This window comes from Anomalospiza imberbis, chromosome 21 (genome assembly GCF_031753505.1).
Source record: "Anomalospiza imberbis isolate Cuckoo-Finch-1a 21T00152 chromosome 21, ASM3175350v1, whole genome shotgun sequence".
Classification (NCBI taxonomy): Eukaryota; Metazoa; Chordata; class Aves; order Passeriformes; family Viduidae; genus Anomalospiza; species Anomalospiza imberbis.
In genome coordinates this window covers 11,046,077-11,073,535 of record NC_089701.1, presented here as the reverse complement: position 1 = coordinate 11,073,535, position 27,459 = coordinate 11,046,077, and the positions used below count along the sequence as shown (strand labels likewise).

The 27,459-nt window shown below is 59.4% G+C and overlaps 4 protein-coding genes across 7 annotated transcripts; 1 reads left to right on the top strand and 3 right to left on the bottom strand.

Moving 5' to 3' along the window:
- Positions 1 to 531: 531 nt before the first annotated feature.
- On the bottom strand, positions 532 to 3,748 carry LOC137486397 (lipocalin-15-like). The gene is made up of 5 exons (XM_068211708.1): positions 2,952 to 3,748; positions 2,205 to 2,344; positions 1,951 to 2,015; positions 1,549 to 1,662; positions 532 to 1,083 (listed from the first exon to the last, which is right to left on the bottom strand). Exons 1-5 carry the CDS (start codon positions 3,045 to 3,047, stop codon positions 722 to 724), a joined length of 777 nt encoding a protein of 258 aa, XP_068067809.1. The 5' UTR covers positions 3,048 to 3,748; the 3' UTR covers positions 532 to 721.
- A 510-nt stretch (positions 3,749 to 4,258) lies between these two features.
- Positions 4,259 to 6,833, bottom strand: LOC137486398 (lipocalin-like). Of its 3 annotated transcripts, XM_068211711.1 has the most exons (7): positions 6,702 to 6,833; positions 5,611 to 5,750; positions 5,452 to 5,528; positions 5,221 to 5,334; positions 4,914 to 5,015; positions 4,692 to 4,717; positions 4,261 to 4,432 (listed from the first exon to the last, which is right to left on the bottom strand). In XM_068211711.1, exons 1-6 carry the CDS (start codon positions 6,798 to 6,800, stop codon positions 4,692 to 4,694), a joined length of 558 nt encoding a protein of 185 aa, XP_068067812.1. In that variant the 5' UTR covers positions 6,801 to 6,833; the 3' UTR covers positions 4,261 to 4,432. The 3 variants fall into 3 exon arrangements, with proteins under 3 accessions (XP_068067811.1, XP_068067810.1, XP_068067812.1); XM_068211710.1 differs by having other exon boundaries at positions 4,259 to 4,432; positions 4,648 to 4,717; positions 5,221 to 5,528; XM_068211709.1 differs by having other exon boundaries at positions 4,259 to 4,432; positions 5,221 to 5,528.
- Positions 6,703 to 13,004, bottom strand: C8G (complement C8 gamma chain). Its single transcript, XM_068211713.1, has 8 exons — positions 12,812 to 13,004; positions 11,866 to 12,005; positions 11,122 to 11,192; positions 10,694 to 10,801; positions 10,301 to 10,402; positions 10,088 to 10,126; positions 9,469 to 9,568; positions 6,703 to 9,415 (listed from the first exon to the last, which is right to left on the bottom strand). The coding sequence occupies exons 1-7, from the start codon at positions 12,950 to 12,952 to the stop codon at positions 9,555 to 9,557; spliced, it is 615 nt and encodes a 204-aa protein (XP_068067814.1). The 5' UTR covers positions 12,953 to 13,004; the 3' UTR covers positions 6,703 to 9,415; positions 9,469 to 9,554.
- A 285-nt stretch (positions 13,005 to 13,289) lies between these two features.
- Positions 13,290 to 26,632, top strand: FBXW5 (F-box and WD repeat domain containing 5). Of its 2 annotated transcripts, XM_068211688.1 has the most exons (9): positions 13,290 to 13,433; positions 13,720 to 13,930; positions 16,236 to 16,393; positions 17,013 to 17,187; positions 18,452 to 18,600; positions 19,921 to 20,401; positions 22,924 to 23,071; positions 24,099 to 24,311; positions 24,767 to 26,632. In XM_068211688.1, the coding sequence occupies exons 2-9, from the start codon at positions 13,741 to 13,743 to the stop codon at positions 25,011 to 25,013; spliced, it is 1,761 nt and encodes a 586-aa protein (XP_068067789.1). In that variant the 5' UTR covers positions 13,290 to 13,433; positions 13,720 to 13,740; the 3' UTR covers positions 25,014 to 26,632. The 2 variants fall into 2 exon arrangements, with proteins under 2 accessions (XP_068067789.1, XP_068067790.1); XM_068211689.1 differs by lacking the exons at positions 13,290 to 13,433; positions 13,720 to 13,930 and having other exon boundaries at positions 16,236 to 16,401.
- Positions 26,633 to 27,459: the final 827 nt, after the last annotated feature.

Sequence of the window (27,459 nt, the reverse complement as noted above, 5' to 3'; positions counted from 1 at the left end):
GGAGGCAGAGGGGGGATCAGAGGCTGCCTTTGCTCTGAAGGAGGTGGAGGCAGATAAAAACTGCCCTTGGGGCTCATGGTAGCATGGCCTTGCTTTGGTGAGATGGGGGACCAAGGGAGGTGGCAGGCATGTGGGTTCCAGTCCTGCCATAGGTAGCCCTGATGACACCCCTCTCCCAGCTGGGTGGCCCGGGAGAGGACTGAGCAGGGAATGGGGGTTCCTGGGGGTGTCTCTGCAGCCAGCACTGGGCAGCCTGACTGCTTAACCCTGTCTGCCCAGAGCTACTGGCCACCCAGCTAGGCTGTGCCAGCCCCTATCCACCCTGGCTCAAATCTGCCTTGCCCTGACAGCTGCTCCCCTGCACCTTCCCCATCCTCTGCTCCTCATCCTCCCCATGCTGGGCACAGCAAACATCACATCTGGGGAGCTCCCTAAAATCTGTGGGGGCCTGACAGGAAGGGTCAGTTCCAGGACTGTTGGGCTCAGGGTGCCTGGGGACACTGGCAGCACTCTGCTCCCACCAACAAAGCACTGAGCTCTGGGGCACCTTCTGCATCTATTTATTTAGGAGGTTGAGGGTGATCCTGGTATGGAGCAGGGGGTCTGGCAGAGCCTGCAGGATGGGAAGGAGCACCACGGAGTGGGATGCAGGGCCCATCGTCCACTAGGTCTGGGGGACCTAGGTCCTTCAGCTGCAGAGGCAGGACAGGCAGATGACTAGTCAGAGCAGGGCAAAGCCAAGATGACAGAGCCCCAAGGCAGGTGGGGGATCCCCCAGGGCCTGCAAGTCCCTGCTCAGCCCAGGCCATGCTGAAAGGGAGTCACAGCTTTCCCTGGCCACACTCACCTGATGTCCCTGGTACATTGATCTGTTGGAAAGCAAAGAGAGGGGTGAGTGTGCAATTGGCAGCACCACGAGCCCCTGCGCAGTCCACATGCAGAGGGGTTGCAGCTGCCACCCTGTGCCCTTGGGCCACTCACCTGACTTGGGCAGGATGGCCAGCATGTCCTCGGTCAGGCCCATGGTGGGGATGAGCTCCATGAACTTCTGCAGGAGCTGCGGGCTCATGTCCTGCTCCCTTGCTGCAGCCACACACCCAAAGTGGGAGCTGGTGAGTGCAAGGAATCCCAGCAGCCAGTCCCACACTGGGGGTCCAGGTACTGCGGGGCAGCAGCTGGACCCCAGGGAAGGGCCAAGGGGAAGCAATGAACATGCAGGGTGGACACCAGGCAAACCACGGCTGCCCTGTGCTGGCAGCAAAGGGGCACAAGCCCCTTGGGATCAGCAACCCATTTGCTTGGTGTGGTATGGGATGGCTGACAGGCTTAGGTTGCTGCAGTTGGGCTTGCACACTGCAGGGGGCTCTGGTCCAACCCGCAAACAGCTGGAGATTTCTTTAGTGCAAGGTTTCATTCACCCGAAAATGAATTCCCTAGGTGATGGGGTGCTGCTGGTGGTGGCCCTGGGTAGTGGTGGGGAGCCCAGCCCCTGCCTGCTGCTGGTGACCCCATCCCCTCCCAGGAGCCAGGTCCCCACTCCCAACGCACTGAGGAGCTGCAGCGCCGTGCTGGGCTCTGCCTCGCTGTGCTGGACCTCGTGCAGGACAGCATAATGACTGTAGTCTGTCTCCATCACACGCAGATTCCTCTTCTCTTGTGCTCCTAAGGACCCCAGAGGTGAGCGGATGGGTAACATGGTACAGTCTGAGCCCTCCTGGGCCCTGCTGAGGCCCACAGCTCAGTGCTCAAGCCTCAAATTTGCCTGAGGGGTATATGAGGAAAGAACCCCAGCTCAATGTGGAGGAGCCAGGTGCCCACCCACCCACAACCTCTCGCTGAGTCGTGGAGGCAGAGGGACCAAACCCACCTCCCACTACTCCTGAGCATGGGGGCTGGAGATGCCCTCTGTTTCGGGGTACCCATGGCTCCAAAGCCCCTCACCACACATACCCATGTAGTGCCCCGCCTGCCCGCTCTGCTGGAAGAGCAGCTCAAACTTCTGGCATTTATCCATCCTGGAAAAGGAACATGAAAAAGACAAATGTGTCTAGACACCACATGGGAAGGCAGCAGGGTGATGGGCACAGGGGGGAGCCCAGCCTGCCCAGGGGGATGCACAGAGGCAGAACTGGGCAACCCAGAGCAGTGGGGGAGTTACTGTGCTGTGGCCCACAGGGAACACGGGGAGCAGGACAGACACTTACAGGGGCCAGACCAACTTCATGGCCAGGTCCCCTTCTGGCGTGAAGCTGATGATGACCATGGATGACTTCATCCCATCCTTCATCTTCAGGAAGATGGAGCAGTTGGAAGCAACGGCTGTGACATACCACACCCCTGCAAACTGCAGTAGGACATCACTGGTGAAATTTGGAAAAGTTGTGGGGACCTGCCAGGGGGACCTGCACTCCTCCATAGGGGACTTGAAGGCCACTGCAGAAATTTGCCAACCTGCAGTGGATCTGCCACTGTCTGTGGGGACATGTCACCCTCTTCGGGGACCTGCCACCATCTGTGGGGATCTGCCCTCCACCATGGGGAGCATGACAGCCTACTGTAGAAACCTGCCAGCCGGTGGTGGCAGACCTGCCACCCTCTGTGGGGACCAGCCAGGCAAACATGGGAACCTGCCACCTCCATCCATGCAGAACACCCTGTCCTGCCCCATGCTAAGAGTACAGGTGCAGCACCTGGCCCATGTTCCTGGGAAAGTGCCACACCCTTGCAAACATCTTGGCCCCACGTGCTGGTGTCCTTGCAGTGGGGCTACTGTTGGTGCTGGACACAGCAGCCAGGACTAACCTGGTTTTGCGCAGGCTCTCCTGGAAGTGGCCCTGAAGCTGGCTCAGGGATGGGGCTGGCAGGTGCCCAGGAGTGCAGCACAGGCCCCGTGCCCCAGCCAGCCCCTCCAGCCCAGGCAGGATGTGCCAGGCAGCACCCTGTGCACTTACCTTCTTGGTGTCCAAGTTCGGCTGCACGGGGACCTGGGCTCCTACCTGCAGCAGGCAGAGCAGGGCCAGAGCCAGGCTGGGCACTGCTGCTGTCATCCTCACCCTGGAGTGGATGTGGGCAGGAGAGGCTGCACCCACTTTATAGCCCCCACTGCTGGCAGCACTCCTGCCCACGCTGGCTTTATGCAACAGGTTACACAAGAGCAAGGATAACCTGTGCCTGGCTTAGGTGACAGTGCTGGCCCTGTCCCCCCCCCAGTTCCAGATGAATGCAGCCTTGTGTGAGACCCAGCCCAGAGCACACCAGGACCAAGTGCCCGCTCTGTGTCTGGGGAGGATTGTGACATGCATCCCAGGGCCCCCTCCTGGCTGTTCCCATTGGTTCTAAGGTCTGTCACTAGTGGGACAGATTCTGCCTCAGGATCCTCAGTGCCAGAGAATGGCTGTGCTGGTGTTCTACCCCAGGCTGAGCCACAGCCCGGTGCCCTCAGAAGGGGTGGTGGCTTCTTAGGCTGGTGGCAGCAGGCTCAGGCCCCAGTGCTGGAGAGGGTCTGGGTTCGTGGGATAGAGCCCAGGAGGTGGCTGGAATCAAGCCACACCCAGAACTCAGACATCCTTCTTCATGTCCATCCTTCCCCAAACTTCTGGAGACCTCCTGATTGCCCATTGCCCCATTCCTATGCTGCCAGCCTGCTCTCCAGCAGGAAAACCAAGGCAGGGAGGTTGGGGGAGCCCAAGGGGCAGAGGGGGAGCAGATGCCCCAGCGGGTCCTAGACTCAGGGACCCCTTTTTGTGGGACAGGGTGTGGATATTCTCAGTTCAGTCAGAGAGAAAAAGAGAGGGTTTTTTAACCAGGCAAAGAGCCTGAGAGACAGTTGGAAAGGAACGTAAATAATCCTCTAATCTATCTTGTTGTTCACATTGTTTGTAGATATGTTCTGCCACTGTGCATCATTCACTGCACACCAGTGGTGTGAGATGTTTTTACTCTAAGACCAATGAAATTAGTCCGCACGATGTTCCCTACAAATAGAGCGGTGCATTTGAAATAAATCGGAGTTCATTCTCTTTGCCTTTGATTTGGAGTCTTCTCGTTACGGTCCTGCTCTACAGCGACAACAGGGCAGGTTCAGTGGCCAGGCAGCACCATGGGGCAGGGCTGTGAGTGCACATGGGGTCTCAGCCCAGCAGCTCCACAGCCAGGAGCTGGGGTCAGCCCTGACCACTAACCCCAGTCCCAGCCCTACTGGCCATGCATTCCCCTTCCCATTGCCTTGTTTGGGCCTGCCCCACAACAATCCAGCAGGCAAGGGCTATTTTTTTATGGGCTTTAATCGAGACAGGGATACAGGTGTGGGTTGTGAAGCCAGGGAGTGAAGGCTGCTGTGGTGCTGGGGGGCCACTGGGGGTCAGATGGGGCAGGGTGGTCACCAGCTTGCGGTGCTGTTGGGGCTCGGGCTGGCAGCAGCTGGTGGGTCTGCCTGGAAAAGATGAGGGGTGAGCATGGCTGAGCTGTGGGAGACCAGGTAACACACAGGTGGGACATGGACCTGGTTAGCCTCACACTGAGTGGGTAGGCACCCCACAGGGCTGGGTGGGGGATCCCCAGTTGGTGTGAGGAGAGCAGCAGCCCTGGGAAGGGTTGTGGAAGGGCTGGGGGCTCTGTGGGGTGATGTGGCTTTAAGCATCCCCATACCATCCTGCAGGGCTGGTCTGAGCCCCAGTGAAGGCAGGACTCACCTAAGCAGCATCTGCCATGCATTTGTCTGCAGGAGGAAGAAACAGGGAGATCAGCTCCTCTGGGGGCTGTGGGAACTCAGCCCCCCTGAGGCATCCTCAATGGGGGCACCCCTTGGCTGGTCCCATAGAGAGGCAAGGACAAGCCAGCAGAGTTTCCTTCCCAGTCCCCCTGTGGTATCTCACCCCCTACTCCCCGACACCATCCCTGTGCTCCCTGCTCACCCGTCTGGGGCAGGATAAGGATCTCGTCGTCTATCAGGCCCTGCTCCCTGGAGAACTGGGTGAACATCTCCAGGCGTTTGGGACTCAGCTCCTTTGTCCGGCCTGCAGCCAAGAGCAGGGTGAGAGGCAGTCCCCCCACACCCACCAGCACAGGGGCACAGGCAGCCCTGCAAGGGGGTCCTGACCCAGCCATCATCCCCCCAAGGTCACCCCAGCTTGGGAAATGACCCTAACCCTGCCCTTCTCCCATGGGAAAGACAGACATCCGGGGGGCGTGGACAGCACGGGGGCCTGGGGGCAGACGTACTGTAGAGCAGCACCATGGTGGAAGAACCAGTGCTTTTGGAGATCTGGGTGGCCACCAAGGCGTACTCTTCGTAGTTGGTCTCCACCACATGGATGTTGTGCTTGCTGCCCCAGCCTGTGGGGAACACGGGGCACAGCTCAGCCCTGAACTCCAAATTAGCCACAAGGCAGGAGCAGGGACAGCAGGATTGTGAGCATGTCCGGGGCTGCCCCACGGAAGCTGGGCACTCACGTGGGCTGGTGTAGCTGAACCGCCCCGGCTGCTCCGTCTTGGTGTAAAGACTGTTCCTTGTCACGCACTGGTCACCCCTGGGAAGCAGAACAGCAGGGGGTGCACCAGTGGCCACCCCCAGTACCCCCTCCCCGCTCACCCTCTCCCCATGCCCCATACTTGGGATATGTGGAGGTAACTTCCAGGTTCCCCTCTGTGGTGGTGGAGATGATGGTGGTGCACATCTTCATCAGGTGCCTCTTCTCCTTGAACCAGTTAGAGTTGGAGGCCAGGCCGATGCTGTACCATCTCCCCGTGAGCTGCACACAACCTCCACTCAGCCCCAGCTGGGCACAGACCCTGTCTCACCCCTCAGCCCCCACCAGCCCCAGCCCACACCATGTCCCTCTCCTCTGGCAGCCCATTCCCTACAGCAGGACAGTGTCCCAGGGTCCTCATTTCACAGGGAGCTGCTACAGCTCTTGGCAACCACAAAACCCAGGAACAAGGAAATCCCTGTTTCATGACGTCCTTCACTGCCCTTGGGTGTTTGCTTCCTCTTCACCCCAAGCCCAGGGAGTGTGACAGGACTGCCTGGCTCTGAGATACCATTTCCATCCCTCTGGGGGTGTGAGGATGGGTCAGGGCACTGTGTCCAGCATGGCTCATTCCAGTCTGGTGTATGGAGCCAGCAGTGTGATACTCCTGAGGGGAACTGCCCCCCTTGGAGAGCAGCTGTGCTGGGATCACCCTTGCAGCACATCCCAAACCCTTGCCCTTGCAGGAAGTGCCTCCCTCCATCCCCATCACCTCTCTGGGGTGGCTACATCCCCCAGGACCTTTCCAGGGGAGAAGGGATGTAGGGGATATCCTAGCACAGCAGCCCTTGTTTTTTTTTTGTGGCCCTGGGCTGGGGTCTTTGTTGGGGAGGGGTTCTCATGGCCCATCTCTGTGCTGTCAGACTAAGATTGCATTTTTCACTCTCCCCTGTAAGATCCCAGTGCATCCACACCCACTCCACAGCACAGCAGTAGCTTGGACCCATGCCTAACCCGGGGTCCTGCCCTACAGCCTGGAGCCTCGATGCTGGATCCCTTCCGGAGCCACCAAACCCAGGTGCTGGGAGGTCCCCAGAATGGGAGGCTGCATGTGCACCAGTGCGAGCCTGGGCCCCCATCCACCTGCACCACCCCCTCCCCACATTTTCAGGGCAAGGATCCCCCAAAACACCCCAAACCTCCACAGAGGTGATGCCGGTTAGCCTGGGTCACCTTGTCCTGCTGGAAGTCAGCCTGGACAGGAATGCTGTCCTGGGCGTGCAGTGTCCCGAGCAGGGCCAGCCCCAGGATGCCGAGCAGTGTGGTCTGCATGGCAAAAGCGAGCCGAGCTGAGCTGAGAGCTGGAGGCAGAGCGCTGCAGTGCTGGAGAGTTCGTCGAGCCCCTATTTATCGTCAGGCGTTGCAGGGGCCCCTGGGGAGCCAGCCCTGCCGTTATGCAAGCTGGAGCAGGACAGAGTGCTGAAGCCAAAGAGCAAACAGGGGATCCTGTGAATGCTTCCCTCCTGTTGATACGACATATTTGCTACAGGGTGCCAAACTGCTCTGCAGTGAAAACAGCCAGCGGCCAGCGCAGTGGCCGCCCTGCCCCCAGTGCTGCTGGGCTGGGGCAGGGAGCAGCCCACGGAGAGGGGCCAGCGCTGCCCCATCCACCCAGGGTGGCCTCACTTGGATCCAGAGTGGGGCTTCAGTGAGATGGAGGAAATGTCCAGTGCCTGCCAGGTGCCAGCTCAACCCAACCCATAGGACTTGACACCTGCGTGCGCTCCTGCAGGACGCCCTGCTTTGCCTTGACTCAAGTACCTGCATCACCCAAGAAGTATCTCAGCTGGCCTTAGCACCCTTGGGGTGCGTCCCACTGGTGAGCCGGGGAGCCCCATGTTCAGCTCCCTTGGGACCAGCATGCAGCCAGATGCACCCTAGAACTTGACACCCCAGCCGCCCCACCACCCTTTGCCAAGAGGGGCTGGAGACGCCCTCCCCCTTGGTTTGGGGTCACCAGCGGGTATTAAGGTGCCCCCCTCAATCTGGGGACGCCCCTGCAGGCTGCCAGCAGCAACGCCCATGGGTCTGGCAGGGTTTGGGCAGGGCTGGCCATGCCGGGCAGAGCTCCAGCCCCGCGGCACAGCCCTGCCAAGGTGCTTTACGTAAGGAGCATGTTTTCAGAGCAGCTGGTTTTCCCCTGGCAGCCCCCCCCTGCACATTCCCTTCCCCGCGCCCTGCTGCGAGGCCGCCCTGCCCTGCGCACCCCCCGCCTGCCCGGCCCCGCGGATTTATGAAAACAAAACAAAAGCTGAGCAGGCAGGACTCGACATCACGAGAGCCTGGCTGGGGCCTCGCATGCTGGGCTGGGGCTCAGTCTCCCCCGGAGCTCACCCTCAGGGTGGTGAGGGGCACTCTCTCCATCGGGCACAGAGGCAGGGAACACCCGGGGTGTCACTGTCATCTGGCACTGCAGCAGGAATACAAAGTCCCCCCTGCTGCCAGGTACCCCCAGCTCCCTGCCCAGGTGCCAGGAGGGGGTGCCCGATGGATATCCGGGTGGTGCTCGGCTGTCCTGGGGGTGGCAAAGCTGGGAGCCAGCCCAAGGACTTGGATGGCAAAGCTGGAGCACTTGGGGGCATAGGGGAACACACCAACGGTGGAAAGGGGCAGAAAGAGCAGTGCTGGGGGCAGGACGGGCTGTCAGGGCTGTGAGTCCCCGCGGGGGCTTGACACAGACCCTGGGTGTTTGCACCCAGAAATGGTTTAGCCCCAACGACAGATGGGCTGAGCCGGTATGAAGGGTGTGGAGAATCCTTGGGGACCAGCCCAGCTCCCCGGGGCTCTCCCCTTACTCCCTTATCCGCCTGCCCGCTGCTGCCACTTTGGGGTGCAGATAAAATGAGCTGGACCCACCACAGCACAGTTCTGTCAGGCTCGGGGGCGGCCGGGCTGGACACGGCCGCCCCACACCTGGGTGGTGGGAACAGCGGCTGGCTCCGGGCACATCACGTGGCTTCCCTTACATAAGTCCCTGATAAACAACATGTGTTACCAGTTCCCGCTAGGATTGCAAAATGCTGGTGCTGGGGACAAAGGGCTGCTCCCCCCGCTGGGGGCTGCGGCAGTGGGGGGGCCGGGGCTCCGCACTTGCCTGCTGCCGGGCTGCTCCCTGTCCCCTCCTGAAGCCAGTGGCAATGGGCACCGCTCACCTGCAGCGCGTGCCAGGATGGCCTTGGCCAGGCTCCACACACAGGAAGAAGGGGTCGGATGAGGAGCTGCAGCACTGACCCTGCAGCCCCCCCAGTCCCCTGCCTGTCTCTGAAAGGCGCTGGCTGTGCAGGCGGGAGTCCAGCGCGGGCAGCAGCCCCTCGGGGAATGAACTCTGCAGGGCTGGGGCAGGGGAGTGTTGGGAGTGTTTCCCAACCCTGGAGATGGGAAGCAGGATTGTGGGACTAAGATTTCCTCCCCTGGGGTCCCTAAGTGATCTCTCAGCTCTTTGGGGGAGAAGGCAGATGCTGTGCTCTACCTCAGTGCCCCTAAGTCCATGCCCCCTGTGACCCCAGGCACAGTGCTGTTCCCCTCTGTGCTGGGCCCTCCCTTACCCCTGCGAGCTGGACCAGGAACCACCACAATTCTGCCCTGCTGTCCCATGGCTGAGGAAGGCTCACAGAAAAGGTGGCAGGGGTCTGCATGGAAGGGGGCTGCACAGCCCCCCAACACCCCCATGGCACCTTCCAGCCAGGAGCACATGTCCAAGGCACTGTCAGCCCATTGTGGAGGCAGTGCTGGCCTGGCTGGGGCAGACCAAGAGGTGACTGGCCTGTATACAGGCTGTTCTCTGAGATGTTTATTGGGGTGTTGCTGGCTCCTGCAAGAGAGTGGGGCACAGAACAGAGGGGGGACACAGGACAAGGACAGATGCAGCTGCCAGCACAGCTGGAGGGCTGAGGAGGCCCAGGGCTGGCTCCAGAGCTGTGGGGCAGCAGTGGGAGTTGACAAAGTGTGGCTCAGGTCTGTGTGGCCATGGGCAGCTGGTTGAGGTGAGGGCTGAGCTCTGGGACCCCCTGGCAACTCCATCTGCACCTACAGCTTTGTTTCTGGAAGGAAGAGAAGTGCTGAGGGGCTTGGCGGGGGGGGGGGGGTCCAAGCCCAGACCCAGGGCTGGAGACCTACCTCTGCCTCACCAAGCACCAAGTGATGGAGCTGTCCCCAGGAACCCCAGCCTTCACCCCAGGGTGCCCCTGTACCAGGACATCTCATCCAAGATCAGCCCTCACCCCAGGAAACACCAATATAGATCCATTGAGCCCAGTCTGACCCACATAGGGGGTGAGTGGGGTTTGCTTTGCCACGAGGTACCCGATGCCCATCCTGAGTGACGGTTTGCCACAGAAGGGCACAGGCTCTGTTCTGGGGAATGGTCTGGCATTGCCTTTCCCGTGCCAGCCTGGCCCTCTCACATTCCTGGGGCAAGACCACACAGTCACGGTGCAGCATGGATCTGACCCAGTGTGCCCAGCCCACTGCCAGGACAGGGACACCCAACTGGTGCCCAGTATGGGACCAAGCCTGGCACATGGGGGCACCCAGCACATCACCCAGCATCCCCAACTCACCATCCAGGACGTGAAACTCATCTGTAGAGTCACAAAACCCTGCAAGAAACAGAGTCCAGGGGGATCACCTTGTCTGGGACCTGGCAGCCTCCAGTCCCTGCACCCCCAGGACATTGCAGGGCACAGCCCCATCCTTGCATCTTTGTCCCTGGGGTGGCCAAAGCATCAGGACAGAACCCACACAGGTCTCCCTGAGGACCCTGTGCCACCCACCATAGGTGGGGAAGTAGTAGGTCACATCCTCACTCAGACCCACAGCCCTGGCGCGCTGCTCGAACTTGTCCACGACGGCGTCACTGACCAGGCTGGTCCGACCTGCATGCAGGGAGACACCATCAGTGGCTTCAGGCCCTACCTGGCCCTGGCCCAAAGCCCCCCATGTCCCTGCAGAAGGCTCAGGGCCAAGGGGCCTTTCAGCTCAGAGAAGTGGGTTCCCAGTCCCCCCCCCACCCGCTCCCCCACAGCATCTGGGGACAATTCTTCAGCTAGGAGTGACCCCCATTCCAATGCCGGGTCCTCCAAGGCTTCAGCTGGCCTCTACAGAGTCCAGCACAGGTTTCCCACCCCTGTCCTTCACCTGCCGTGAGACCCTGAGCCCCAGCCTACCATAGAGCTTAACAGAGATGCTGCGGCCCTTCTGGTAATAGAGGATGATAAAGCTGCTGGGGTCAGCCTCACCCACCACCACATCCACTTTGCTGCTTTTCCTATGGCCTGGGAAGGAAGAGAGGATAGCCCAGTTAGTCCCGGTCAATCCTGGTTAGCCCCGGTCAATCCTGGTTAGCCCCAGCATCATCCAGGGGCTTCATTTCACCACAAGCCGGGTGTACAAGGGGAGAAAATCAGAGCCAGAGTGGGACAACCCCACAGGCACCAGCCCGTGGTGTCACCTGTGATGGAGTCCGGCACTTAGAGACCCAAGACATAAAATACTGGGAGTGCACTGAGAAGAGGGACATTGGTACCAAAACCCTGATGAGACCAGGACTGGGGGCTCCAGCAGCCTCCTGCCACCCCAGACCAGTCTCCCTCACCCTTCAGCAGGAAGTGTCCGGGGGCCTGGGCAGGAAGGTAGTGCTGTCTGATTTCCCAGCACATCCTGTCCCTGCATGGGGAGAGGAGGAGGAGATGTCAGTACAGGCTGTGGAGGATCTTCCCGGATCCCTGCCCGCCCTGTCTGCCAAGGCACACATGCTGTCTGTTTCCTTGGGACTTTGTTTTCTCCTCAGGGAAAGATGTCCCAGAACACCAGGGAGGCACTGGGAGAGATGTTGAGCCCAAAATCTGCTGAGCCCAAGGAGTCCCTGCCACATCCCTGCAATGCTGAGCCTGCTCAGGACCTCAGGGCCCACCAGTCTGGGGAAAGTGCTCACAGTTGTGCTGAAGGTTCCCATCCTCAGACACGCTGCCCCTAGGATAGTCCTAAGAGCCAGTCCTGGGCTGGGCAGCCTTGGAGCCACCACATGTCTCAGTTTTGCCAGCCTGGCTGTCCTCACACTTACCTGGGCACCCCCAGCTCAGCTTGGGCTAGTGGATGTGGGGGTGGTAGGGTGTCCATCATGACCAGGGTGCACATCGTGGCCAGGGATTTGACTAGAAAATTCCTTGGAGGGTATCCCACCCACACCTGGCTCTGGGGCAGCTCTGTCCTCTTTGGAGCCTGTGGCCAGGGCACTGGCACTGCTTTCAGAGTCCCCATCCTAGGGCACTAGTCCTGCTCTGACCTGCCTGCAGCATCCCTGTCCCTGCCCACGGCCGTTGTGCCCGGCATCACTCACAGCTTCCTGAAGGTGCTGATGGCCAGGCTCTGCCCATCCAGGATGGTCATTGTCACTGTCGTGGCCTCCAGCTGGTGGCTGTGCTCTGCCAGGTAGCTGCAGTGGGAGGCCATGCCAACCAGGAACCACTTCCCTGAGAGCTGCAAGGCACAGGGCAGCACCATTTACAGGGCCACCAGCTTGGGGTGCCACCACTCAACTACCCTGAGCACCCTCCCCCTCACTTGGCACCTCTGCCCACAGCCTATTCCTTAGGAACTGTTCCTCTTCCAGCCTTGCCCACAGGGCACAACTGCCCTTCAGGTGCTGGTTGGTGGGATGGCAGGGCAGAAGGAGCCAGGCTGGGGGTGTGTAGGGGATGTCCAAGGCACCTGCCCATGACTCACACTGCCCACAGCACTGCGGGCAGCCCAGTGCCACACTGCGTGTGTGCTGGGCATCACATTACGCTGCAGCCCCAGCTCGGCCCCGCCAGCAGAGCCCCGAGCTCAGCCCAAGCCCCAGAGTGAGGGCGGCTGCACCGGCCCTCCGGCAGCTCCAGATGGGTGAAGACGGGGGTCCCTGTGAGGCTCCGGCCCCAGCGCCTGCTCTGTGGGCAGCTCGGCAGGCAGTGCCGGGGCTGAGCTTGGCTCTGGCAGCCCTGGCTCTGTGTGTGGGGCACTGAAGGGCTCGGGCTTGGGGATGGGCTGGGAGGCCGAGGCTGGGGAGGACAGTGGGGTCAGACTTGGAGGGGGACACGGGTGGCAAGGGTGGGCCTGGGGAGGAAGGGCACAGGGTGTGGGCGCTGGACGGGGATGCAGGAGGATGGGCTGCAAAGCCGGGTCTGGGGGGGACACCGGGGGTCAGCCCTGCAGGGGCACACGGAACAGAAGCCACCGCGGCCCCCTGCACCCACCCAAGTGCGGGGGCAGCGGATGCCCACAGACCCCTCTGCCCAACCGCTCACCTGGTGGAGGCTGAGCCCCTCCTGAGCCACCACTTTTTCCAGCGCACTCTGGGGAGGGGGCGGCCGCCGCCTCTGCGCCGCCCTCCGCCCCCGCGCCATAAGGAGCAGCCCGAGGAGCAGGAGGGTGCGCAGGGCCGCCATGTGCTGGTGCGCGAGGTCGGCGCTGCCGGGAAGCGGCGGGGCCGGGCGGGCACGGCCGGGAGCCAGAAGCCCTCGTGGCGGCTGGACGGGGTCATGGCCGGGGTCAGCGCGGGCCGGGCGGGAGCCCAGAGAGCGGGCCCGGACGGGGTGGGTGGCTGAGGTGGGCCCGGGCCGGGGGACTCCCGGGGTGGGCGGGGCCTGCTTGGGAACGGGGCGCGGCTTAACGGGGCGTAGGCGTGGCGCACGGGGCGTGGTCGGGGGCGTGGTCTATGGGGCGTGGTCTGACCGGGCGGGGCGGCGCCGCCGCTGCAGGGGCGCTCGTGAGCGATCGCGCCGCGCTCGGCTCGCTGCGCCTGGCACGCTGCGGGGAGCTCTGTGCTCGAGCTGTCGGGGCTGCGGCCGGACGCGCCCGGTGATTGGGGAACGCCGGGAGCGCCGGCCGGAAGTGGCGCGGCGGGGCGGGGCCAGCGGAGCCGCCGAGGTGCGGAGGGACAGCGGGGACACCGGGCACGGCTCGGGGGGAGCACCGGCCATGGGGGGCACCGGGCACGGCTCGGGGGGAGCACCGGCCATGGGGGGCACCGGGCACGGCTCGGGGGGCACCGGGGAAACCGGCCACGGCGAGGGGGGGACGCCGGGCACGGGCGCCACCAGGGCACCGGGCACAGCACGGGGGGAGCCGCGGGAAAGGCTCGGGGGAGCCGCGGGCTCTCGGCGGGTGCGGGTCCCCGTTCCGGGCCTGACACCAGCACCCCGCTCGGTCCCAGGCGCGGCGGCAGAATGACACGATGGACGCGGGCTGCCCCCGGCTCCCAGACCCCGTCCTGTTCGAGATCTTTCTGTACCTGGACCACGCCGACGTGCTCTCGGTGGGGCTCGTCTGCCAGCAGTGGCGCGCCGTGGCCCGCGACGAATTCCTGTGGAAGGAGCTTTTCTACCGCTACTACCGCGTGTCCCGGGATGTGCCGCGGCACCCAGGTGCGCTCCGGGGCGCGGGGCTGATCCCGGGGGCGGTGCCTGCCGTGAACCCGCGACGGAGTCTGCGCTCCCCCTGCTCTGCCCGCCGCTGTTGGGGTGGTGGAACCCCTGGACCACGTTGCCTCAGCTGTGTCACGGTGTCGTGGGCTGAGATGTGCTCGGGAGGGGCTCTGGGTCTGCCCAGACCCTTCAGAAACAAGGGTCTGAAGGGCTGAAAATGCTGTGCCTTTCCCTTCTTTTCACAGAAAGGTTTCCTGAGCTCTCTAGGCAGGTGCTCTCTGTAGCTGATATCCAGGGAGATTCCGGGAGTCTTAGTGAGTCACCAGATGCTGCTGCATCCCAGCCTTCATGGGGTCTGTGGAATCACTGCGGGCTTGGCCTTTCCAGGGCTTGGCAGCCCCTCTGCTGCAGCTCTGTCCATTCTCCAGCTGGACTGGGCACTGCCACAGGCACCGTTGGCTGCTCCGGGGGTCCCAGGGGCTGGGCTGTGCAGGGACACCTGTGCCTGTCTGTGGGATATATGGCCCTGTGACAGCACTGGGGACATGTGCTGAGTCAGCAGCTGCCCCACAGCACCAGGGCAGGTTGGACTTGATCTGGTCTCACAACAGGAGCTGACAGAGCCTGGCAGGGCTGTCCCTGGCCGAGCTGTCCGAAGGCTTGGGGGTGGCAGTCGTGTGATCACAGCTCTGCTCCCTGCTGAGCATCCAGTGCTGGAAGCAGTTTGGTGCAGTCTGGAAGGATGAGCCAGCTCTGTCACACCAGCTGAGACCTGGCAGCAGAAGCCCTTGCTGCCCAGGGGGGTTTCTCTCCAGACAGCCCATTGCCGGTGTGTTGCAGGGTGCGGGAGGGCGGTGCAGGGGGCCTCCAGCTGTGGCTGAGGGAATTGGATCCTGGGTTGTGAGTTGCAGTGGCTGCAAAAGGGCGAGAAGAAGTGCCAAGGATCAGGCAGTGGGAAGCGATCTCCTTGCAGCAGGAGCACCACTTCAGAAGGGCTCTCGGGGGAGGTGGATGTCGATGGGATTCCTCCAGGCTGTGTGACTTTGCTCTTACAGACCATAGGAGCTCCATGGGGCTGAGGATGTTCACTTTAGGGTTTTTCTGAAGCCTTTTGACCAGGATCGTTCCCTCCCAGCCTTCTGGAGCTGCTTAGTCAGCTGCCAGCCCTGTTCTTGAGCACTAATTAGGATCAAGCAGTTGGTGTAGCTCAGTAACATATTCAGGCACCTCCCTGGCTGCTGGAGCTGTGGGCACCCTGCACAAGGCAGCAGGACAGGGACAGCTGGCAGGCGTGGGCAGGGGCTGGAGCATGAGTTTGGGGAATATCTCTGCCAGCCTGGCTGCCCTGGGCAGCCCCATGGTTAGAGGAATGATATCCAGTGGTTCTGTAAGATGAAATGTTGGGTTTTCTTGGCCAAATGGGGCCTGCCCAGGCTTTTCCCAGATGGATGGGCTGGGACCAGGAGGTTTGGAGGGGGTTGAAACCTCGAGCAGCAGTGGGATGTGCTTGGCAGCAAGCTGGTCCCTGCCTGCAGTGTGTTCCAAAAAATCCTTCAGTCCTGTTCAGTGTCATTAGGAAAGTTGGCCCTTGTCCATATACATGTCTAATCCTCTTTGCTTCTCTGGGATTTGCTGCTGCAAGAAGTCTGTAGGCTGCCTGGCTGGGCCCTTCATTAAAATTTTCTTTATTTGTTTTTTATTGTCCATCAGTAAGACTTCTGTGAGTGTGCCCCAGGCTGTGCTCAGCACACTATGCCCAGCTTCTGTTCTTCTCTTTCATTTTTTCAAGTCTTACCTCGTGGAGATGTTTTTTTCCTGGTCCCAGACCCTTTGTGGGGTCATCTTAATTCTGTGCTAGACAAGACAGAGGTAATTAGTGCAGAGCTGGGTATGGTGAGGAGCAGCTTCCCAGCTTCCCTCTTGTCCCACCTGGTTGATTTGGTTCTGCTGGCACACGTGTTCCTTCTCAGGACTGTTTTGTCCTGGGCAAGGTGTTGGTCTGACAGCCAGCACCTCTGCCTGGGCTGTTCCAGCAGGGGCTGTGCTGGTTTGGGAAGCAGAAGCGTGGTGCAGAGCTGTGTGTGTACTGGAAGAAAGGGGTTTTTGTGTGTGGGAGTAGGGAAGCTGTTGAGGAAAATGCTGAGGGCTGGTGGCTGAGCTGCAGCCCTGGGTTGGTGCCCCAGCAGAGCTCCTGGCATTGCTCTCAGGAGCCAGGATTGGTTTATTAAAGCCTGATGCCATGTTTAGCCCAGCTCTGCTTCCCTCCACTCATGCTGCTGTGCCATGTCCCTGCTCTGTGCTGCAGGTGCTGTCTCGTGGTACGATGAGTTCCAGAGGCTCTACGACACCATCCCTTGCGTGGAGGTGCAGGCCCTGAAGGAGCATAATGACCAAGTTTTGCACCTGAGCTTTTCCCACTCTGGCTGCCTGTTTGCATCATGCTCCAAAGACTGCACGGTCAAGGTAAAGTGGTAGGTGCCCTGTCCAGCTCTTGGAGCCTTGGTCCAGTGGGGCTTAGCCCTGAGCAGCCTTTGGGAAGTCTGTGGAGAGGTTTGACCAGATGTCCCTGGACTTGATCTGGTTCCTGTGGGCGCTGAGCTGTCTTCTAAGCCATGGAACTAATGACTCTTGCAAATGTAGCCTTGAGGGCTGTGTGTTCCAGCTCCAGCCTGAATGTGTGTGGAGGTGGCCAAGGTGCTTTGCTTTCTAGGTGCAGATCAGTGTCCTGTTGTGCCCTGGGTCTGATGAAGACTGGGGAGATAATGATGCACTGCAGTGGATCATGTCTTCCCTGAGTGCTTGTCCTGGGAGCAATCTGTCTGAACGTACTGGGAACCCAGCTGTGATAGCATCATTCACTGCCTGAACACCTTCTCCTTTGGCCAGTGGAGCAGCAGTTCTCCATTTGGCCCCTCTCCATTTTCTGTCAGGGGAATGGACAGGGATGTGGTGAGTGGGAGGCAGTTAAATGGGGGTTTTGATACTGTTTGTTTTTCATGTCCTGGTGAGTACTGGCAGAATAGATAAAGCAGGACCACTCTCAGCCTTCTCAGCAGCTTCCTGACTGCCCATCTCTCTGTAGATCTGGAGCAATGAGCTGGACATCTCCCTGCAGCACAGCTCCAACATGAGGCCATACAACTGGAGCTACACCCAGTTCTCGCAGTTCAACTCCGATGACTCCCTCCTGCTGGTATCTGGTGTCTTTGTGGGGCCTCACAACTCGTCCTCGGGGGAGATTGCTGTGATCAGCATGGGTAAGTGGGGCTTCCCTGGGGCTCCCTGGGGCATATGAGTGCTGGGTGAGGGGGTTCCCTTCTCCTTTGGGTGGGCAGTAGCCTTGTCTCAGCTCGTCCTGACTCCTGAGCTAAGGGGTTCCAGTCACAGTTCTAGAGGGAAAACCTCACAGACAGCCTTAACTCTATTCGGGTCACACAGCAGCACTTCAAGGCAGTGTTTTGTGTATTTACCCTCACTTCTCTTCTAAGTGCCAGCCTGGGCAAGGGTTATCCACATCACTTATATTGAAGCCCCTGCCTCTGGCATATGTGGTGCTTGGCATATAGCTACAAAAACTCGGAATGGTTTGGGTTGGAAGAGACCTTAAGGCTCAGCTTATTCCAACCCCCTGCCGTGGGCAGGGACACCTTTCACTGTCCCAGGTTGCTCCAAGCCTCATCCAGCCTCGCCTGGGACAGTTCCAGGGATCCAGGGGCAGCCGCAGCTGCTCTGGGCACCCTGTGCCAGGGCCTGCCCACCCTGCCAGGGAACAATTCCTTCCCAATATCTCATCCATCCCTGCCCTCTGGCACTGGGAAGCCATTCCCTGTGTCCTGTCCCTCCATCTCTTGTCCCCAGTGCTTCTCCAGCTCTTCTGGAGCCCCTGTAGGCCCTGGAAGGGGCTCTAAGGTCTTCCCAGAGCCTTCTCTTCTTCAGGCTGGACACACCCAGGTCTCTCAGCCCATCTCCAGAGGAAAGTGGCTGCATCCAGCTCTCAGGTCACCTTTGTGGCCCTAGTCTCACCCTTAGGTCTCACAGGGCTTTCTGAGGTGTTGTCACCTGAGCCTGTTTCACTTCTGCTGCAGCTCTGTGTATGAGGCTTATCCCCACTGTGTTATCTCACATCTTTGTGCGGAGTCCCACAGTACCAGCAATCAGGAGTGCAGCAGGAAGCAGGAGTGCACAGCTGCCTTGGCTGGAGAGGCCCCAGGCTGCAGGGATGGGAGGGAAATTCTGTATGAGTTTAACTCATTCTTGACCCCAGGGCCTGCTCTGGGCCCCGCTCAGGGAAGGGGCGGGAGGTTGAATTGCTCTGGCTCTGTGCACTGCCCTGTTATTTGGTTTCCTTTGTGCAAGGTATCATCACACATTTCTGGAGAAAAGAGAAATAATCAGTCTCTGTAGCAGTGATTGGGAGCTGGATGGGGGTTGGCCTCTCCTACAAAGACCTGGATCCACTTCCTCTGTCCCACAGAGGAACTTGCTGGAAGTCACTGCCTCACACTCATGTTTCACTTCCAGAGAACTTCACGCTGCTTTCCAGGGTGAGGAATAAGCCCTATGATGTGTTTGGCTGCTGGCTGAATGAAACCAACTTGATATCAGGCAATCTGCATCGGATTGGGCGCATCACCTCCTGCTCGGTGCTGTGGCTGAACAATGCTTTCCAGGTGAGCTGCCTTCCTTCCAGCTTCACAGGCAGTGCAGCTTCCTGCTGGCTCCTGGGGGAGGGAAGGATGGCTCAATCCTCCTGTCCTCCCTGTTTGTCTCCTCTGACTTGCCCTCAGGATCCTGAGCTCGAGGCAACCCTTGCATGAGGTTTCTCCATACTCAGTGTTGTGATACTCACTGTGATACAATATTCTAACTCTGCCCTCATATCTCATTAACTTTTGCTACATTAATTAGGCTGAGGTGTTGGCTGCAGTGCTCCATAGCATGCATTGCCCAACAGCAAAGCTGCTCAGGTCCTTGGTAGTCTGAAGCTGGTCCTGGGACTGCTGTAGCCTGGCATGTGTCCCAGCAATGGCCCTTCTCCCACTTGGTAGCTCAGGGTGTTCGTGTGAGCTGGAGGCTGAGCTCAGTCCTGCCTGGCCTTGCTGAGGTTTCTTGGGCCAGGTGCTGCCTCTGATTCCATGATGAGACTTGGAGAGCCGTGTGTGCTGGCCTCAAACTGCTTGTTCACTCCCTAGCACTTGGGCTGCTGAGTCGTATTCCCCATGTTTTGCCTCTGTTTCAGTGCCACACCTGCACATCCCCATGTTTTGTGATTTTAACAATATGCTGACCCCATGTAAAATCCTCTAGTAGCAGAGACCCTTCCCACAGTCACATCTCCATGCTACACTGAGGCATACTCTAGCATTACACCTTCCATCCCTGAGAGGCCAGGAAGGACCTTGCCCATAACAGGAGTGTGGGAGTACAGCTGCAGGCTGGGAACAGTGAGGCAGAGAAGGACCTGCTCTGTGTGTCTGGAGCAGATACCAAGCTGCCCCTGCTGAGGGGTACAAGCACACTCCAAGAGCACAAGGATTCTCTGCCACTGCTGTTGTGGACCAGAAGGATCCCACTTCATGCTTATCACAGAGGCCTGTTCCTGAAATCCTTGTCAGTCATAGAATGTAGAGTATCCTGAGGTGGAAGGGACCCACAAGGATCAAGTCCAGCTCCTGGCCCTGCATTGTAAAGCACCAGGTGGCACCAGCTGATCACCTCAGGGTATGGTGGCAGCAGGGCTGCCCAGCTGCTGTGCTTCCTCGCTCCACTGCTGCCTGCCTGCAGGAACGTTTTCTCTCGCTCTGTCTCCATCCAGGCTAGGAAGGAGCTCAGTAGAGCTGGCAAGCCTGAGGCCTGTTCTTGTGTCAGTGCCCCACACACAGTGTGGAGGGATCCGTGGGGGCCAGTGTCACTGTGCTAGCTCAGGTCTTGGTTTGAGCTGTGGGAGTGACTTGGGATGGTTCCTGCTTATTTCTCCCCTCTGCTTGCAGGGCATTGAGTCTGAGAATGTGAATGTAGTGAAGAGACTGTTCAAAATCCAGAACCTGAATGCCAGCACCATCCGGACCGTGATGGTGGCTGACTGCAGCCGGTACGATTCCCCAGATCTGCTCCTGGACTACGAGGAGCAGCTGGCTGCTTCCTCCACCTGCCCAGTCTTTGATCTCGGCAGTGACAGTGAGGAAGAAGGGGCCAAGCCCAAGCTGCCTCCGGAGCCAGCCGTACAGGAATTGCCGGATGCCGGGGGTGTGCCGGCAGAGCACGGGCTGCAGCAGCTCTTTGATGGTATCATGGAGGGCCGCGTGAGGCCTGCCATGACCGAGACAGAGCTGGAGACAAAGGTGGCTGAGCTGTTTGTGCAAAACAGAACTAAACCGCCCGAGCCAAACCTGCTCCCCACAGACAGCAACAGCAAGACAAAGTACTTGATCTTTACCACAGGATGCCTCACCTACTCCCCGCACCAGATAGGTAAGGCTGGGTCTGAGCCTGGGACAGCCAGGACTCCCTGGGGGCCTGGGCTGCAGCTGCGCTTGGGATTTGGGTCAGGAAAAGACTTGGTCTTTCTACTGTCAGTTTGTGAGGTGTGAGTTGGGGTTTGCTCTGGGTTCTAAAAGGCCCCATCACTGAGGGGAGTTTCACCTCCTCCACTTAGGCCTGAGGGTTGTTTTGTTGCTGCCAGCATGACACGTGGCCAAAGTCATGGCAAGGGCTGAGCAGAAAAGCAAGAAGGAGCTTCTGGTTAAGGACACCAGCCATGAGCAGCAGTGGGTGCAGGAGCAGGACAGCAGTTGCCCTGGAGGAGTATGTGGAGGGTCCTGTTCTCTTGTGGGGGTAGACAGGGCTGGTCTGAGCAGCATGGAGTTGATGTGTGAGTCACTTGTGCAGTGCCACTGCCCCTTGCCTGCCTCCCCTTTGCCGTGGGTGGGAGCACCCTTATGTGGGCATCCAGCCTCAGTGAGTGGGGAGGTTTCCAAGGGGATTATTCACTGCCCCAGCCAGTGTTTGTGTGGTGAGCGAGGTTGGGCAGGTTGCAGCCTCCTCCGTTGTACTAGTGGGGTGCAATGTGCAGTGGGTGCAGCATGCGCCAGGCCGTGGCATTGCTGGTGACTTTGTCCTGTGTTAGGATGTCACTTGCTCTCACCTCGGGCACTTCTGTTATGACAACAGGTCTAGCAGAGCCTGAATTTACAGGAAATCCTGCAGGGAGCTCCTCAGTGGGGAGCAGGAGCAGGGAGACTGGCTGTTTTCCCCAAGAGACCCTAAAGCTGGCAGAGAGGTGGAAAGGACCAGGAGTGTGGGGAAGGAGGGAGCTGTTCCCAGACAAGACTGCTGTGAAGCCAGATAGTTTCAGTTCTTTTCACCGCTTGCACAGTTACAGCCTTGCTTTCTTGCTCTCCTGACTTTCCCATGACATGGTCCCACACCAGTACAGCCCAGTAAGGTGGGGGAAGGCAGTTTCCAGTTGCTGTAAGCAACTTAGTCTTTGCCCACCTCAGTTAGGAGTATGACGTGGACTGAATGAGCTCTGCTTCATGCTCCTGCCCATGGGCTGGGTTTGCAGACAGCCAGGGTGGCTCAGCCCTGGGCTGAGCTGAGGTGCCACCTGGATTCCTTGGGTTGAGCCAAGGCTACCTTGCAGACTGCAGCCTGCCACACACCGAGGCCGGGCCTTTGGGCTCCCGAATTCCTCCGCAACCTCCCAGGTCTGAGGGATTTGTGTGATGCCTTTGAGCTCTGTGACTCCCTGTCTGGCAGCCAGCACTTGCAGCACAGGCTGCTGCTTGGAGGGCTGGACACTGGCTCAGTTCCTGTCCCACCATGAGTCACTGCAGTGTCCTTTGCCCTTTGGTTTGTGTGCAGAACTGGCCCTGTGCACCTGCTCTGTGCCCACAGGACCTGAAGGAGCTCACTCTGTGCTCACCTCTCACTCTATGCAGTGCTGCTCCAGTGTGAACTCCTCGAGTTCCCATTTCTCATGATGATTCCAAATTGAGCACCCTGTCCTGCTGACTCATGTGTGTTTGAGTTTGTAACATGGAACATGGTGCTGTGGAAGTGAGGATGAAGATGCTGGTGAGCAGCACCAGTGGGGTGGAAGAACATCAGTCCTGTCCCAAAGGTCCCAGGCTCAGGGGCAGAGATATTTGGAATGGCCTTGGACTTGAGCTGTAGTGGGGTGTCACCTGTGTCTTGTTGGGCTGCAGGAGAGGGCTAAAATCAAAGGTGTTGTTAGCAATTCACGCAGAGGGGCGATGGGATGGGCTGGGCTGGGCTACCTTCCAGCTCCCCCTGGACCTGCTGAGGATGAAGTCTGTGTGTGCCCAGGAGCTACTGAGGCTCACGGGGGTCCTCCAGGAAGCCGTTGGGGATGGATCATTTGTGGATCTTGTCTGTGTTTTGGACCTCTGCAGAGCTGGAAGGGGACAGGGCTTGACCCATCACTTGTCTGATTTAGTCAGGAGGCTCAGAAGCTACAAAGCACTTGAGCACAGTTTGGGTTTAAATGTCTGTTCTTTGAGCTTTCTGGGACAGATCCCCACATGCACTTGACAGTGTCAGGGTTAAATCCCGCCACAGCCAGTGCATCTGCTGGGCTGCTCCAGGCTGGCTACTGCAGAGAATGGGCCCAGCCCAGGGAATCATTTAGGAGAAAAACCCTTCTACAACTGTCACGTCTCCTGGGCCAACACAGCTTCCATGTGCTCCAGAGAGGGGCTGAGGCAAGGTTTGGCTGTACCTACAGGCACTGGGATCTCCCTGTTTGGGGTTGGATGTGCCAGGACCTTGCTTATGGGCAAGATCCTGGCCCAAAGCCCATCTGATGAGCTGAAGGAGCCTGGCCAGGAGACAGCAGCCCTGTCCCAGACCTAGCAAGCTGGTTCTCCTTTCTTAGCCGCACCAAGGGAAGCCCCTCCCTGAAGCCTGGGAGCTCCCCCTGCGGTGCTGGCAGCAGCCTGTGGAACTGCCTCCCTCTGCTTTCTGTTCCACAGGGATTAAAAGGATCCTGCCCCATCAGATGACGACTGCAGGGCCAGTGCTGGGGGAGGAGCGGCGCTCGGATGAGTTCTTTGACTCCCTGGATCACGTCATCGACATCCACGGGCACATCATCGGCATGGGCCTCTCCCCTGACCACCGGTGAGCACAGAGGGCTTCAGCAGCTGCCAGGGTGGGCAAGAGCTGTTCACAGGCTCTGTAGGGTGACCAGGACATGAAGTGGTGGATGGATTGGGTGCCTGCTGATCCAGGTGGTGATGGTGTGTTACTGCTGAGCTTTGCCCCCAGCTGTGGCAGGAATGTGTTCCTGAGCCAGCTCAGGACAGGGTGACTCCTTCTAAGAGTGGAGGAGCTGCCCACACCAATGTGTCTTGTTCCTGAGGTAGATCATCCATAGAATTCTAGGATGGTTTGTGTTGGAAGATAGCTCCACCCCCTGCCACGGGCACGGACACCTTCCACTATTCCAGGGTGCTCCAAGTTCCATCCACTTGGCCTTGAACACTTCCAGGGATGGGGCAGCCACGCCTTCTCTGGGCAACCTCTGCCAGGGCCTTCCGACCCTCATAGGGAACAATTTCTTCCCAATATCCCATCTAACCCTGCCCTCTGGCAGTGGGAAGCCATTCCCTGTGTCCTGTTTCTCCATTCCTTGTCCAAAGTCCCTCTCCAGCTTTTTTGGAACCCCTTTAGGTCTTGGAAGGGGCTCTGAGGTATCTCTGGAGCCTTCTCTTCTCCAAGCTGAGCACCCCCAGCTCTCCCAGCCTAGCTCCAGAGCAGAGAGGCTCCAGCCCTTGGAGCATCCCTGTGGCCTTCTCTGGAGTCCAGCATCTCCACATCCTTCTTGTGTTGGGTTCCCAGAGCTGGAGGCAGCTCTGCAGGTGGGGTCTCACCTGAATGGAGCAGGGAGGCAGAATCCCCCTTCACGTGCTGCCCAGAAGACAGCCCCATCCTTAAAGATGGTTCCAGTGAGGTTAGAGAGGTGTGACCTGACCCCTGGAGTCACCTTTCAGGTGCAGTGGTCCTTTCCAGACATGGCCAGGAATGTTCCAGCATCCTGTTTCAGCCTGGATTTCAGTGAGCTGGGCTGCAGGTTCCATCCCAGCTGTGCCAGGGGGCTCTGTGAGTTCTGGTGCAGTGCAAGTAACCCCTCCCTGCCCTCCCCAAGGTACCTGTATGTGAACAGCCGGGCCTGGCCACGGGACTGCGTCATCTCGGATCCGATGCAGCCGCCTCCCATCGCTGAGGAGATCGACCTGCACGTGTTCGACCTGAAGACCATGAAGGAGGTGAAGCGAGCGCTGCGCGCACACCGGGCCTACACACCCAATGAGGAGTGCTTCTTCATCTTCCTGGACGTCAGCAGGGACTTCGTAGCGAGGTGAGGGGGTGGGCAGGATCCTGATCCTGCATCTAGGAAGGCCTGGGCCTGTTGCTATGGTGAGGCCAGGTGAGCAGAACACTCCTGTGTGTTGAAAGCAGAGCAGGGAGTGGGATTGGAAAGAACAGAGGGACTGGCTTGGAAAGTGCTGATAAAGGGTGGCTGCCCTGGTCCTGCTGTAAATCCCTGAGGAAAGGGTAAATCTGGGTCTGTGGTGGGTTTGGTGACAGGTGGCAAATTCCCTTCTTGGGGCTGCAGGTGCTGTGGAGTGAGCCGAGGGGCTCTGGATCCCAGAGGGAGCTGCCTGAACAGGATGAAGCTCATGGAGACAGGGGCTCGGGTGTCCTCTGCCCCCATCCCTGCAGAAGGACAGGGGTGGGAAGGGCAGGGTGTTGGGGCTGCTGGGCTGACACCGGGACCAGTGGGACACCCTGACCACTGTCTCTCCATCCCAGTGGGGCAGAGGATCGACACGGCTACATCTGGGACCGGCACTACAACATCTGCCTGGCCAAGCTGCAGCATGACAATGTGGTGAACTCAGTGGCATTCAGCCCGGTGGAGCAGGAGCTGCTGCTGACAGCCAGCGATGACACCACCATCAAGGTGTGGCGGTCCCCACGGGCCGTGCGCATCCGGCAGGCCAGGAGGCCCCAGCCCAGGAAACTGCTCTTCTCCTGGCTCTTGAACCAGAAAAGCTGAACCCAGGTACATCTGCTCCTGCAGCTTCCTCACTGCAGCACCTCCTTCTGAGCTCACACAGCCCTGAGCCCTGCACAGAGATGAGCTCTAGGCACATAGATCCTATGGCTGAGCCAGGAGGGGCCCTGGCAACAGGAATCGTCTCCTCCTTGAAGCATTGGCTTCAGACAGGACATAAGAGCTGGGGCCCTGTTGTGGTTCTGTTGGGCAGCAGCTGAGCTGGTCACTGCAGGGTGGGCTCCCACAGCTTCTCACCAGCGTTGCTACTTGGGCATAGCTCTCTGGGCGAGCTCTGGGCACAGGGGTCACTGAGGCACGTCCAGGGTAGGTCTGTGTGAGCTGGGGATGTGGCCAGCCACACTGGGAGCCGCCAGCTGCAGAGTGCTTGGCAGGAGCCACGGTGCAGCTGTGCTGCCTGACTGCAGGACTCTCTTTATATTGGCATTTTATTAATGTGTGTTTGTCCCAAAGCTCCACGGGCAACTCGTCTGGCTGCTGCGGAATGTCAAGTGCCTCTGCCCCATGGCACCTCTGCCCAGGAGGGCAGCAGGGAACTGGGGGCAGTGAGGGGGCAGCAGGGCCAGAGTTGAGAACCTGACTGGCCCCAGGGTCTGTGTATTGGTATTGCCAGTTTCCAAACTTGGTGGGGGGGAGGGCTGGTGGTCACATGGCTTTGCCTGTCTTCCTCTGAGTAGCACTTCAATAAGCTATGGATCAGGAACGTATTTATTGTGGGGGATCCACTGTCCCTTTCTGGGGTACCAGGAGGCCTCAGCTTAGGTACCCCAGCTTAAGGGTACAGCTTACCTCCTGCCCATGCTACCCAATCGTGGCACTTTAGGTTCCTTTGGTATGTTCTCTGTGAATAGGTGTAGGCACCCACAGGTGCTGCAGGTATTCATTCACCTGCAGGTGATGGGGATGGAGCCCTCCTGCCTGCAGTGACAGCTGAATAAGCTCCCTGTCCTTGGGGCTGACCCGCCATGGAGGGGGTCAGCTCCTCCAGGACCCCACAGGCAGTGGGGACAGTCACTTGGAGTTATTATGGACTCAGTGGTGTTCACTGTCTGTCCCTTGAGCTTCTGTCCCTGTAGCAGGTACCCAAATGTCAGAGTCTAAAATTAAGCTCCTAATCTTGACCTGGCCTAGATGGGGCCCCAAGGAGCTGCTGTCGCTCCTGGAAGCTGGGCTGGGAAGGAGCTGCAGGGGGAGGCATTCTGGGGACCCCGGAAGGCCCGGGGCAGGTGCCTGTGCCATTCCCAGTCTGGGGTTGCTGATAGACCTGACGGAGGCGGCAGCTTCTGTCACAATGGCACTGATGGCTTTAGCAGCCTCTGCAGCAGGAGGGTCAGCACCTGTGTCCTGCTGTGCCCCAGCGTCATCCAAAATCCCCATACTCAGGTTTTCTGTCATGAAATTAGGGGTTCTTTCCTGTGTGTGCACACAGGCTCCACATCCTGCTCTGTCCAGTCACACAGTGAAGGAACAGCCTCCCCTTCCTCCCCCAACTGTGAACTCTCCACCTGTGGCTCGGTGCAGCAGCGAGCAAGGCACTGAGGTGTTGTTTGTAATGAGTTTTGCTCTTCACTCTGGCATTGAATAAATACTCTGCTAAAGCATCTCTGCAATGTGAGCTTGTTTCTCCAAGCATTGCTCTGCTGAGGCCAGGACTGTCACAGGGCTGGGCTGGAGCACTGCAGGAGCTGCTGCCCAGCCTGTGGTTACCTGCCCTGGCCAGGGCAGTGTGGGTAGAGAGCTGTGAGCAACAGGAGAGAGGCAGGGGATGGCCAAAGGGCAACAAGCAGCCAGGGCTGAACACTGCAGGCTCCAGGACAGGCCAGGGGCTAGATCCCTCCTGGATTTATGTTTTTCCAAGCACTGACAGGCACAGGACAGGTAAGCAGAGAGCTCTCCAATGCTGTCTGGCATTCCTGTGCCACAGCAGCCTCCTGAGCTGCAATGCCACCGTCCCCTCATTGCCCCTTGCATCTCCCTGGTGCAGCAGCTGCTGTGGTACTAAGGGGGTCTGGGGGCTTCCCAGAGGGGACAGGCGCCCCTGGGTCATCCCTTGGGTGTCTCTCTTCCATACACAGTGAGTAGAGGCCACCAGGCTGCTGCCCCCACACGGGTTTAGTCCCTGGGTTGGTGCTGCAGCTTGAGACAGGCAGGAACAGGCATCCTGCAGGCCCTGGGCTCCCAACAGCAGCGAGGGAAAAGCGGGCTGTTCTGGAGGAGCTCAGAGCTATTACAACCCAGGAACAGGAGTGCTGGATTTGCCTTCACAGCAGCAGAACCACTGGAACCACTGGCCCAGTACTGCTGCACTGGCTCCCACTGGCCTTTGGCCCAGTAGAGCTCCAGCAGCCAGACTCCAGCTCCTTCCCTTCCAATTACAGACCCCCCTGTTCCCTCTTTGTTTGGGAATGCTCCTGTGGGGACGCAGGAG